Genomic DNA, 13,384 nt, shown 5'->3' on the forward strand with positions numbered 1-13,384 from the left:
GATGAAAAAAGGAAAAATAATTTGAATTCTTATAATAATTAGTCTTCTCAATATCACCAAATGTTTAATATTAGGTGGCTGTGGGGTGCCTGGGTGGCTCAGTGGGTTAAGCCTCTGCCTTCAGCTCAGGTCATGATCCCAGGGTCCTGAGATCGAGCCCCGCATCAGGCTCTCTGCTCGGCGGGGAGCCTGCCTCCCCCGTCTCTCTGCCTGTCTCTCTGCCTACTTGTGATCTCTGTCTGTCAAATAAATAAAATCTTTAAAAAAAATTAGGTGGCCTTTTTAGATAACTGGACCTTGTTTTTCATAAAAATATGTGTGTGTAAATACACACATTTATATATGTCTATGTCAGTGTGGCCTACAAAATATTTTATTTTTCAAAGATGTATTTATTTATTTGGGGGGAGGGGCAGAGGAAGAGGGAATCTTTTTTGTGGCATTCAATTTATTGTTTTCTCTTAATACAAACTATTTTAATAAAATATTTTAAAAGTAATGAAAAGTCAATTTATGTAATGAATCATGGGCAAATTTCTGTGTATATTTCTGGAAACATACACTAACATATAATAATGTTACTATGCAAGAACATATAGTCTTAAGTAGACTCCATGCTGAGTATGGAGACTAACTGGGGGCTCAATCCCATGAACCATGAAACCAAGAGCTGGAAGCTTAACCGACTGCAACACCCAGGTACCCTGGCCCACAAAATATTATTATGTATAAATAATTATTTAAATAGTTCTCTTCCAAAATAGAAAAACTCAGGTAGATGGGGTGAGAATAAGGTTAGATTTCACTATTGAAGTACAGCAGAATGGTGCCGAGGGTGACCAGATCAACGCCAGCAAGAACGAGGAGGACGCGGGAAAAATGTTCGTTGGTGGCCTGAGCTGGGATACCAGCAAAAAAGATCTAAAGGATTACTTTACCAAATTTGGAGAGGTCGTTGATTGTACAATAAAAATGGATCCCAACACTGGTCGGTCAAGAGGGTTTGGGTTTATCCTCTTCAAAGATGCAGCCAGTGTGGAGAAGGTCCTAGACCAGAAGGAACACAGGCTGGATGGCCGTGTCATTGACCCCAAAAAGGCCATGGCCATGAAGAAGGACCCTGTAAAGAAAATTTTTGTGGGGGGTCTGAATCCTGAAGCCACTGAGGAGAAGATCAGGGAGTACTTTCGAGAGTTCGGGGAGATTGAGGCCATTGAGCTTCCAATGGATCCAAAGTTGAACAAAAGACGAGGTTTTGTTTTCATCACCTTTAAAGAAGAGGAACCTGTGAAGAAAGTTCTGGAGAAAAAGTTCCATACCATCAGTGGCAGTAAGTGTGAGATCAAGGTGGCCCAGCCCAAAGAAGTCTATCAGCAGCAGCAGTACGGCTCTGGGGGCCGTGGGAACCGCAACCGAGGGAACCGAGGCAGCGGCGGTGGTGGTGGCAGCGGAGGTCAGAGTCAGAGTTGGAATCAGGGCTACGGCAGCTACTGGAACCAGGGCTATGGCTACCAGCAGGGCTACGGGCCCGGCTATGGCGGCTACGACTACTCGCCCTATGGCTATTACGGCTACGGCCCCGGCTACGACTACAGTCAGGGTGGCATGAACTACGGGAAGAGCCAGCGCCCCGGCGGCCACCAGAACAACTACAAGCCGTACTGAGGCTGCAGCCGGACGCCCGCCCGCACACGCTCTGTCCGGATCTCGAGTGAACACAATTATGTACCAAATTTAACCTGGCGTACTTTCTATGGCCTGTCCCATGTGCATCTTATTTAAAATTTCCCCCTTGGAAATCACTCTCCTGTTGACTATTTCCAGAGCTCTAGTTGTCGTAGGCAGCGTGTGGGGGTCTCTGAGGCCAGAGCGGCGTTGGAGGGCTAGTTTTAGGCCCGGGTCCCCCAGGGCCGGCTGGGAGGGTCCGCTGCCCGCCACCGCCCGCAGCCTGGACCTGTGGACCCTGGTTGTAAAGAGTAAACTGTATCTTAGGAAACCAGTGTCACCTTTTTTTCACCTTTTAATTTTATATTATTTGTGTCACACATTTCCTGTTAATGGAAGTGTTAATTTTACTGTACTTTTTGGTACCTTTTGGGAATCTAATGTATTGTAAGGTATTTTACGCGTGTCCTGATTTTGCCACGACCTGGATATTGAAGCTATCCAAGCTTTTGAAATAAAAATTTAAACCCCCCCCCCAAAAAAAGATCACATTTATGGTCTCATCTTTATGACCTCATTTAACATCAATTATCTCCTTAAAGAAGCTAACTCTAGGGTGCCGGGATGGCTCAGTGGGTTAAACCTCTGCTTTCGGGTCAGGTCATGATTTTAGGGTCCTGGGATTAAGCCCCACCTTGGGCTCTCTGCTCAGCGGGGAGCTTGCTTCTCCCTCTCTCTCTGCCAGCCTCTCTGCCTACTTGTGATCTCTCTGTAAAATGAATAAATAAAATCTTTAAAAAAAGAAACTAATTCTAACTATAGTTCACATTGGTAAATTAAGACTCCAACACACACATTTTTTTTTTAGGGGAGCAAAGTATTATCCATAACACCATCAGTGTCTTAATATCTCTAATAAGATAGATCCTTACTTGCTGAGGATAGAATTCTTGGTCCTAAATTCTTACACTACAGTTAATTTTTTTTTCTGTTTTTGAACTTCATAAAATGGAAACATCCAGTATGTAGTTTTTTGCATCTTGTTTCTTTCAATCAATAATATTATATTCGTGGGGCGCCTGGGTGGCTCAGTGGGTTAAGCCGCTGCCTTCGGCTCAGGTCATGATCTCAGGGTCCTGGGATCGAGCCCCACATCGGGCTCTCTGCTCAGCAGGGAGCCTGCTTCCTCCTCTCTCTCTCTGCCTGCCTCTCTGCCTACTTGTGATCTCTGTCTGTCAAAAAAAAAAAAATAAAAAAAATATTATATTCGTAATATTCATCCATGTCATATGGTGCTACATTTCATTGATTTTTGTTGCTTTGTGACCTTTATGTATATCCCACATGTGTTGATCCAATCTCACATAGAAGAAATGGTGGGTCGTTTATGGTTTGAGACTATCATGAACAGACTGCTGTGGATGTTCCCATGTACTTGACTGTTCCTTCACGTAGCCATATTCCTGTTGGGCATATACATAGGACTAGCATTGCCTGGTCATAGGATGTGCAAATCTTCAACCAAAGCAGGTTATAAACCAAACTTCTTTTCCAAGTAGTTGTACAAGATACATTCTTACCCAGCACATGAAAATGCACTGTTTTACCTCCTAACCAACACTCGCAAATGTCAGTCTTAAAAACTTTAGCCTGCTGGTGGAGAAGTCTTGGTATCACGTGGTGGTTTTAATTTGCATTTCCTGATGATTAATAAAGAGGCAAGAACCCTTTCACATGTTATCAAACCTCAGTGTTATGGACTGAATGTTTTTGTTCCCTTAAAATTCATCTGTTGAAACCCCAACCCCCTATGTGTTGATATTTGGAGGTGGGGCTTTTGGGAAGTAATTGGTTTGGATAAAGGCAGGAGAGTGGGACCCCTATGATTGCGGTTCTCTCTGTTCCTTTCTCTTTCTCTTTCTGCCAAGCGAAGACATAGGGAGAAGTCACCTGTTGGAAAGAGAGCCCTCAGCAGAGACTAATTAGCGGGCACCTTGGTCTTGGACTTCTCAGCCTTCAGAACTGTGAGGAATAAATGTCTGATATTTAAGCCTCCCAGTCTATGGTATTTTGTTATAGCTACTTGAGCAGACTAACATACTTGCACATTCTCTTACAAAGTGTCTATCTAAGTTTTTTGCTAATTTTTCTATTAGGCTCTCTTTTACCTCTTTTCTCTCTTTTTCCATTTCTTTGTACGTATTGGGTACAAGTATTTTCATGTTTGCTTGTTTATATGTTTTATTCATATAGTCTTCCATTTCCTGTCTTGCCTTTTAAACATTGTTAATAGTATCTTTTTTTAAACTGAACCTCATATTTTAGTAAAGTCCAAGTTATCAAGGCTTTCTTTCATGATCATCAGTGCTTTTCGTGGCTTAAAACAGCAGTTGATACCCCTATGTTGTAAAGATATTATCCGTAATATCTCCATATGTGTACTGTTTTGGTTTAAGTGCTACAATCCATGCAGAATTACTTTCTTTTTTTTTTTTAATACTAATATATTTTTAATTTTTTTTTATTTTTTCAGCATAACAGTATTCATTATTTTTGCACCACACCCAGTGCTCCATGCAATCTGTGCCCTCTACAATACCCACCACCTGGTGCCCCCAACCTCCCACCCCCCACCCCTTCAAAATTCTCAGATCGTTTTTCAGAGTCCATAGTCTCTCATGGTTCACCTCCCCTTCCAATTTCCCTCAACTCCCTTCTCCTCTCCATCTCCCCTTGTCCTCCATGCTATTTGTTATGCAGAATTACTTTCTGTGAATGATGTAATTTAGGGTATATTAATTTGTCAGGGCAGCCATAACAATGTGCCACACACTGGTAACGAAGGCAATAGAAATATATTTTGTCATAACTGTGAAGCTGGAAGTCTGAGATCAAGGTCCTGGAAAGATTGGTTTCTTCTGAGGCCTCTCTTCTTGGCCTATAGATGCTGATTCCCTCCCTGTCTTCCCATGGTCTACACTGTGAGTGTGGCTGTGCCTATATTTCCTTTTTTTTTGCAAGGACCCCAGTCATATTAGATTTGGGCCCACCCTACAGTCCTTGTTTTAACTTAATTACCTCTGTAAAGACCCTCATCTCCAGATAGAGTCAGATTCCAAATACTAGGGGTTAGGATTCCAACATATGAGTTTTGGGGGACACAATTCAGCCCATAATTTAGGGTCAGAATTTTTTTTTCATGTGGGTAGCTAATTGACCCAGTATATTTATTTAAAATAATGTTTTTCTTTATTATTTTGGTACCAAATTAATCAGAATTTAAGTGTCCAGGGACGCCTGGGTGGCTCAGTTGGTTAAGCAGCTGCCTTCGGCTCAGGTCATGATCCCAGCGTCCTGGGATCGAGTCCCACATCGGGCTCCTTGCTTGGCAGGGAGCCTGCTTCTCCCTCTGCCTCTGCCTGCCACTCTGTCTGCCTGTGCTCACTCTCGCTTCTCTCTCTATGACAAATAAATAAATAAAATCTAAAAAAAAAAAAAAAAGAATTTAAGTGTCCATATACATGCGAGTTTGTTTCTCAACTTTCTCTTCCATGACTCTTCTTCGTAATTCTTATGTCAATAATACTATTTTAATTACTCTAGGCTAATTATAGGTCAATATTTGTGAGACAAAATCTTTCAATTGTTCTTCTTTAACAATATCTTGTTCTTTTTAATTTCCATATAAAAAGGAATTTTTTTCAACTCCCCCCCCCAAAAAAAATTCTTGTTGGCATTTGATCAGGATGGAATTGACTTTATAGATCAATTTAGGGATAATTTATATCCTCAGACTATTTAGTCTTCCTATTTACTATCTTGGCATGTATGTCCATTATTTAGAACTTTTCCAATTTATTTTAATAATATTTCAAACTTCTGTGTAGATATTTTGCATATCTTCATTAGACTCATTCCTATGTTTTAACATTTTTATCATTATGAATGGTGTCATATCATACAATTTGGTTTTTCGTGGTAGGGTGGTGGTACATAGAATTTTAGTTACTCTGTTTTTTGTTGTTGTTGTTGTTGTTATTGACTTTAGATCAGCAAGTTTGTTGAACTCATGTATTAATAATTTATCTCTAAATGTCTTGGGATTTTCTACAAATATAATTATAATCTGAAAATGAGGTGACTGTTTTATCTCTTCTCTTCTAAACATTTAAATTTTTATTTATTTCCCTTGGCTTATTGAACCAGCAGAACTCCTGATACATTATTGAATGGCGGTGGAGAGAACAGGCATTTCTCGTCTCATTCCCAATCTCAAATGAAAGAAAATTGAGCACTGCTCTTCATCAGATTAAGGGGATTCTCTTCTTAGTTGACTAAGAGAGTTTATAATAATGGGTGTTAGATTTTACCCTATTTTTTTCTGCATCCATTGAAATAACTATAACATTTTTCTTTCAAATTGGTAAAATAACATGATTGATTTCTAAATAAGTCACTTGTTTTAAATTAATCTTGCACTCCTGGAATAAATAAACTTTGTTACTAAGAATTCTTTTTTATATAGTACCTGTTTTTATCAGCTGTTATTTTACTTATAATTTTTATTGCTAAATTCAATGAGGGAGTTGCACCTGTAATTTTTTCTACTAATTTCCTTTGTCACTTGTCAGATTTTAGTATCAAAATTATGATGATTTTATATAAAACAGGTTGCAGATTACTAAATCTATTTTTTTCTTGTCTATAAAAGAAGTAAGCAAGATTGGTGGGTTTTATTCCTTAAATTTGTGACAGGATTAACTGGTAAAACCAGCTGGGCCTGGAGTTCTTTGTGGGAAGATTTATAATTACAGTTTCAAATTCTCTAATAATTATAGGATTCCACATTTTCTATTATTAGTTGTATTTTTCTACTGTTTTCCCATTTCATCTAAATTTTCAAGTATATTTGCACCAGTGTTATTATAATTTTCTCCTATGATATTTGTAATAGCCTTGTGATGTCCCCATTTAAAAAATCAAAATAATATTTCTGATGATCTCTTTTTATGTACTCCTGGATATATATTTCTCTTCATCAATCTCACCAGGGAAGACTTGTTACTTCTTTAGTCTTTCCAAGAATTAAATTTTAGATTGTTCTATCTTTTCTATTGTACACTTGTTTTCTAATTCATTGATTTCTGCATTTATTTTATTATTTCCATACTTCTTCCTTTTGGGCTAAATTTGTTGTCTTTTAAAAAATGTTTTCTGATAAGCTCGTTAACTTTTAGTCTTTCTCCTTTTCTATAAATTTTCCTGTATAGCTCACATGTTCTGATGTATAATTTTATTCTTAAAATTCATTTCAGATTGTTTTCTGGATTCCATTGGGCTTTCTTTTTTGAGTCATGTATTTTTAGAAGGATATTTTTAACTTCCATATGTAGATTTTCTAGTTATATATGTAATTGATTTTTAGCTCAATTGCCTTGTGGTCAGAAAACTCATTCTGTATGATTTCAATTATATGAATTTAGTAGAGCTCTGGGTTTTGGTACAGTGCTCGGCCAATTTTGTTAAATATTCTGTCAATGCATGGAAATCTTGTGTAGTATTCTGTAGTTATTGATTGCAGTGTTTCACATACATCAGCTACATCAACTACTATTGTTCAAATTTTTTATATCCTTATAGTTCTTAGTTTTGTTTTGTTTTTGATGTGATTGTTCTACCAGGTACAGAATGACATATTCGAATCTCCTAGTATTGTAGGCTTGATTATTTTTCTTGTAATTCTGTTAAATCTTTTCTTTACTCATTTTAAAGTTAAAAGGTGCCTTGCCTTTAAATTTAGAATATAAAATTGGACCTCAGGTGCTCTCTCTTTATTTTCAATCTTTGTGACTTTTTATATCTTGGATAAAAATGTCTTGCAACTGGGACACGATTTTTTTTGTTTTTTTCTAGTCTGAAAATCTTTGATGTTTGATGAAAGTAGTCAATTTAAAAATAGATTTGCATTAAGGTCTATCATTACTTGTTTACTATTTTTTCTATCTATAATAAATCATTTTTCATATTTCTTGCCTCTCTTCAGAGTATTTTTTAGTATTCCACTTTCTCTATTTTCTTAGACGTTTCATATTCTTCTATCATTCTTTGTTTTGGTATTAACCCAGAGATTACAACAAAATCTTGACTTCTAAGTCTCTAATGTTATCAATAATTTTTTCTCGGGGCGCCTGGGTGGCTCAGTGAGTTAAACCTCTCCCTTCGGCTCAGGTCATGATCTCAGGGTCCTGGGATCGAGCCCCACATAGGGCTCTCTGCTCCACAGGGAGCCTGCTTCCCCCTCTCTCTCTGCCTGCCTCTCTGCCTACTTGTGATCTCTCTCTGTGTCAAATAAATAAATAAAATCTTTTAAAAATAATAATAATAATTTTTTCTCTCTTGAGACAATGCAAAAATATTAAAACTATTTATAGTTTTATAGTTAAATATATTAAAACTATTTAATACCATTTATCATAAATACAGTGTATATATAATTTTAAATTCTATGTATCTATATTTATATATATAAAATATTAAGATATATATCTTAAATTCTAAAAACTAATATTATTTTGATATACTTAATATTCAATTCAATTTACCCAAACATTTATTGCCTTTCATTCTTTTTTCAATTTGATCATCTTCCTGGGAGTCTTTTCTTTTGTCTGAAGAATACTCTTTAGCATTTCCTTTAGAGAAGTATGCTAATAACAAACTCCTATAATTATTTTTATATCAGATATACCTTCTATCTTTATTTTTAGTATTTGGTTTTGTTTTGTTTCATAAATGTTGGAGTTTCTTTGTAGGGGTGGGTAGGGTCACCACCCCAAATTTGGTCTGGATATCAGGACTGATGATGTCACACACTCCAAGAGGGTGTGACAAAATTTATTAATCACATAATAAGGATTTCTGGGGAGAGCAGGACAGACTCCTAAGCTGGTCCAAAAGTGGCGTTAGGCAGCAAAAGTGCATTGGGTTGGTAGCTTTTTGGCGATTATGGGGTGGAGTCATGGAGATCTTTCTCTTGTGCAAGCTGGGGCTTTGCATAGTTTGAAGACCCTACCCCCACAGACACTAACGCGGGAGCTCCTCAGCTTGCTTTTCAGTTTTTCCATTCATGGGCTGGAGAGGAAAGGGATGAGGGAGGCTTAAAAGAGCCAAATATCAAAAACTGAGTTAGACTCTGTCTTATAATTGCCCTCTTATTGGTCCGTTTTACTGTTTTGTTGTTGTTTTGTTTTGTTTTAGTGGTTATCCTTGGGCCAATACTATGTCATATTAACTCAGTAAGAGTCTATGTACAGTCAATATCATATTTCATTTATTTACAGCCCACTTCACTTGCAGTGGTTACATTTCATTTACTTCTCATCTCCATCTTTTGTGCTATTACTGTCATACCTTTTACCTCCACATACATTATAATTCCAATCTTACAATTTTGTTTTTTCCTTAATAGTCCTAGGGTGTTTTTCTCTGGTGTTCTAAGCTAAATAGTAGGTGGTTTATCAGATCCTGCTTCAGTGGGCTCTGGACTCTAATATTGACTCTCCTGGGCCCACAAGGCTGTCCAAGTGCCACTGCCCCTCTGTGCCTTTTCCCAGGTCTTCCAAAATAAACAGATGTCCCTATGGGGAGACTGCCCAAATTCTGGGCTTACTTCTCAAGGTTGTGTTCTTCATGGGATCGTGGCTTTATCCTTTTCTATTTGTTTTGTTTAGCCTTCATGTCTTTAAACAGATTTAAAATAATACATTTAGTCCCATTTTTTTTTAATTTTTTATTTTTTCAGCATAACAGTATTCATTATTGTTGCACCACACCCAGTGCTCCATGCAATCCGTGCCCTCTACAATACCCACCACCTGGTGCCCCCAACCTCCCACCCCCCCACCCCTTCAAAATTCTCAGATCGTTTTTCAGAGTCCATAGTCTCTCATGGTTCACCTCCCCTTCCAATTTCCCTCAACTCCCTTCTCCTCTCCATTTCCCCTTGTCCTCCATGCTATTTGTTATGCTCCACAAATAAGTGAAACCATATGATAATTGACTCTCTCTGCTTGACTTATTTCACTCAGCATAATCTCTTCCAGTCCCGTCCATGTTGCTACAAAACTTGGGTATTCATCATTTCTTTTTTCTTTTTTCTTTTTTTTTTTTACAGCTTTATAAACATATATTTTTATCCCCAGGGGTACAGGTCTGCGAATCGCCAGGTTTACACACTTCACAGCACTCACCATAGCACATACCCTCCCCAATATCCATAACCCCACCCCCCGTCTCCCAACCCCCTCCCCCCATCAACCCTCAGTTTGTTTTGTGAGATTAAGAGTCACTTATGGTTTGTCTCCCTCCCAATCCCATCTTGTTTCATTTACTCTTCTCCTACCCCCTCAACCCCCCACTACTGGGTATTTACCGTAAAGATACAAACGTAGTGATCCGAAGGGGCACGTGCACCCGAATGTTTATAGCAGCAATGTCTACAATAGCCAAACTATGGAAGAACCTAGATGTCCATCAACAGACGAATGGATAAAGAAGATGTGGTATATATACACAATGGAATACTATGCAGCCATCAAAAGAAATGAAATCTTGCCATTTGCGACGACTTGGATGGAACTAGAGGGTATCATGCTTAGCGAAATAAGTCAATCGGAGAAAGACAACTATCATATGATCTCCCTGATATGAGGGAGAGGAGATGCAACATTTAGTCCCATTTTTATGGATGATCAGAGGGGATAGAGTGGGGTATGGTCTTCCCTTGATGGGAGTTAATATTCCCTCCCCATTTCATTATTACTAATAGCGTATTTATTCTCTGAGTTTCAAGAGAATAGATACAGCAAAATTCCATTTGGATAATAGGGTAATAATCGAATGGTACTACCTCCCAATAGAAAAATGTTAATGTATTGAGTCACAGTTTTTAGATCTCTCCAAACATTTTTGCTCTCTAATTCTTGTGCCCAAATAAATCTATATGGGGACAGGCACCTGAAAACACTGCTCTTGTTGCTCATCAGATATGTTACGGACCTATGTGAAGCTAACACAGGCAAACCTTGTCATTCATCTTATTATCTAGTTAGTGCAAAGCTCTTGGCTGGGCTATGTGGCCACAGTCAATCACTACAATTGCAGAAAGGTGGCTATTGAATGCTTTATGAGACACTATGGTAAGCCCTTATCAGGAAAGCCAAATATCAAGATTTGATTGAGTGTAGAGGGGTTGAGACATTTAGTGAGTTGTAAGGATCCAGGTTTACATATTTTCTTCTTTTGAGAATCTTATTTCCATATCTATAGACAATTCCATATGACCAGTGGTCCCATGAAGACTGCACTGACTGTTGCCCAGACTGCACTGACCCAGGTGAGAATCTCTGGTTAGGTATAATTGCACACTCACTTGTTCAATCTGAATCCTGGTTTTTCAGGGGTACCCTCCTGTTTTAATATCACCAGTGACTGGGGCTCATTGTAATCTCCAGACACCTATTTCATTCCTGAAAAAAATTCTGGTAGTACTCATTGCTTCACATTGAGCAGAACCCCTTTCCCTGGTGGATTTCGTGAGACTTTGTAGGTCAATCCAGTATTTCTTCCTTATGACAATCTTACATGCACTGACTCTAACCTCATGAAGCACCCAAATCTTCTCTCTTCCGAGTTAATCATTCCTATATCTTTCAGCCATTTCTTAGGCAAAATACTTTAAGGGCCAAAATTTAAATAGTTTACAGAATTCAGGCAAGTAAAATAGAAGAATGAAGTGGACCTGCTCTCTGCATTAAACATATAGGTATATTCTTCATTTAGAAACCTTTAATTCTGCTGCTTTTGATGAGAGCAGAAAAATATATTTCTTTTAGAAGAGTGTCACACACCTGGGGGTAATTGATAATGGACTGGCAACTTCAGCGCTGAGGAGACACATGCCAGTGAGGGGCTGAGTCCAGCTGGGAGTGTATACTCCATCTCAAGCAGCAGCTCCACTCCATTCTGGCCCATGATTGTCTTGTGGGAAAATGGAATGGTATAATTAGTTCTTCTGATTATTTAAGATAAAAAAAAAAAAACCCAGAATCCAGATTTGTATGTAACGTAGTCTAAATTTAAATGTAAGTTCAAATCGTGTTTGAAACCCTGTGTGGGCTAAACTAAGTGGTAGTTCCCCTAGTCTGCTTCCAAGCTCATCAAACCTGGTTGTTTCCTGTCAGTGTCTCCAGGAAGGCCATCTCCTTCCTGGAATGTGTTTCCTAACTCAGGATGCTATTTTCCTGCTATTGTGTGGTCAGTGTAGATTAAAGGCATTCTAGATAAACTGCCACCTAAATACCCTAAGCTATTGGGAAGAGAGGGGGAGGGAAGAAAGACGACACAATCTCACACTTGACTCATACTGGGTTTTCTGACAGCTACAATCTCCAAACTATTTTTTGGGGGGTCATGTTGAAATCTTGTTTCCTTCATCCTGTTCCAAGCACTTATGGATCTTTTGACACATGATCAGAAGATTATAACGATCAAAAATACCTCTTAGGCAAGGGGCAGCACTTTGGCAGAGAGGCATGGAAATGCTTCTGTCAACCCAGCTGGAGAGAAGATAGCCGACCCTTGGTCACTGAGTCCCCATTAAGGCAATTCACACTATTTCTTTCCTGTATGGAGCCTAGCACCTCTCACCTACCTCACTTCCCTGGACCCTCCATCTTCCTTCTTTTATTCAGGATGACAGGTCTTGGAGGAGAAGGGTTGTGTTATTGAAGGTGGACATGGGCTTATCTTCTAGGGTCCTCAGGATGGACTGTGCTGATCTTCCATGTGTTGGTTGCCCTGTGATGTGCTCATACCTTGCTACCTCAGGGAATAAGAAGCAGAGTAGGATAAGAAGAAGAAGAAGAAGAAGAAGGATATATTATCTTTAAAAGCCATGCTATGGTCTGTGTATTTAACTTTGCAGTACCAGAATGGGAGAAGGGAAACCTGACTCAGGGAAAGTCAACTCTTCTCTGAGCTGGGGCTGAATCACACCATTAATTGGTATGTATGTATGAGTAGGAAGCTCAGAGAATTCTAGTGTCAGAGGACCGTCTGCCAGTACACACTGTTCCTCCTCCAGAAAGATGCACATGATATATGCAGTCTCCGTATGCAGATATGTAATTACAGCAAAGACAGGAAACAATGAGAGCCAATGTGGTCAATAGCTACAGGATGGAGTTACCTCTCCTGCTCGTTAGGCTGCTAGGGTCAGCATAGCTGTAATGAGCTTGGTTGTTATGCTATGCCTAACTTAATGATCAATAATGCATTGGAAGTCTTTTCTTGTCCATTTGGCTTAAGTAAACTTGTCAAGATTTTATGTATACACAGTTATATGCACATTGAGTCTGACTTTCTGGGACGCCAGTTAGAATGTGGGTTTCTGTAAACATGGAAGAGTTTCCTAAGAGTTTGCCATGTTTCCTCCCTGCATTCCTGGATGGTGCTCTACACAGCATGCGGATCTCAGCATAACAACAAGGAGCTGCGAGCTTTGCCTGAAAGTGTGACATCGGCAACCCTCTCATGACTGCCCAGAGGATGAAATTAGGGCCTTTAGTGCTGCCTGTGACATCAGAGCAAGAGAAACAGTATCTTCTCAGCCCATTTATAGACTGTATCCTTGCTTTGTTTTCCAGACACCTGAGACCTC

General features: G+C 39.0%; 1 protein-coding gene across 1 annotated transcript; it reads left to right on the forward strand.

Moving 5' to 3' along the window:
• The first annotated feature begins 825 nt into the window (after window positions 1–825).
• On the forward strand, window positions 826–2,199 carry LOC125105463 (heterogeneous nuclear ribonucleoprotein A/B). The gene has a single exon (XM_047738974.1). It carries the CDS (start codon window positions 880–882, stop codon window positions 1,663–1,665), a length of 786 nt encoding a protein of 261 aa, XP_047594930.1. The 5' UTR covers window positions 826–879; the 3' UTR covers window positions 1,666–2,199.
• Window positions 2,200–13,384: the final 11,185 nt, after the last annotated feature.

Source organism: Lutra lutra, chromosome 7 (assembly GCF_902655055.1).
Source record: "Lutra lutra chromosome 7, mLutLut1.2, whole genome shotgun sequence".
In the NCBI taxonomy this organism is placed as follows: Eukaryota; Metazoa; Chordata; class Mammalia; order Carnivora; family Mustelidae; genus Lutra; species Lutra lutra.

Coding starts and splice junctions, on each gene's coding strand:
- LOC125105463 (XM_047738974.1), top strand. CDS start 880: ATGTTCGTTGGTGGCCTGAGCTGGGATACCAGCAAAAAAGATCTAAAG.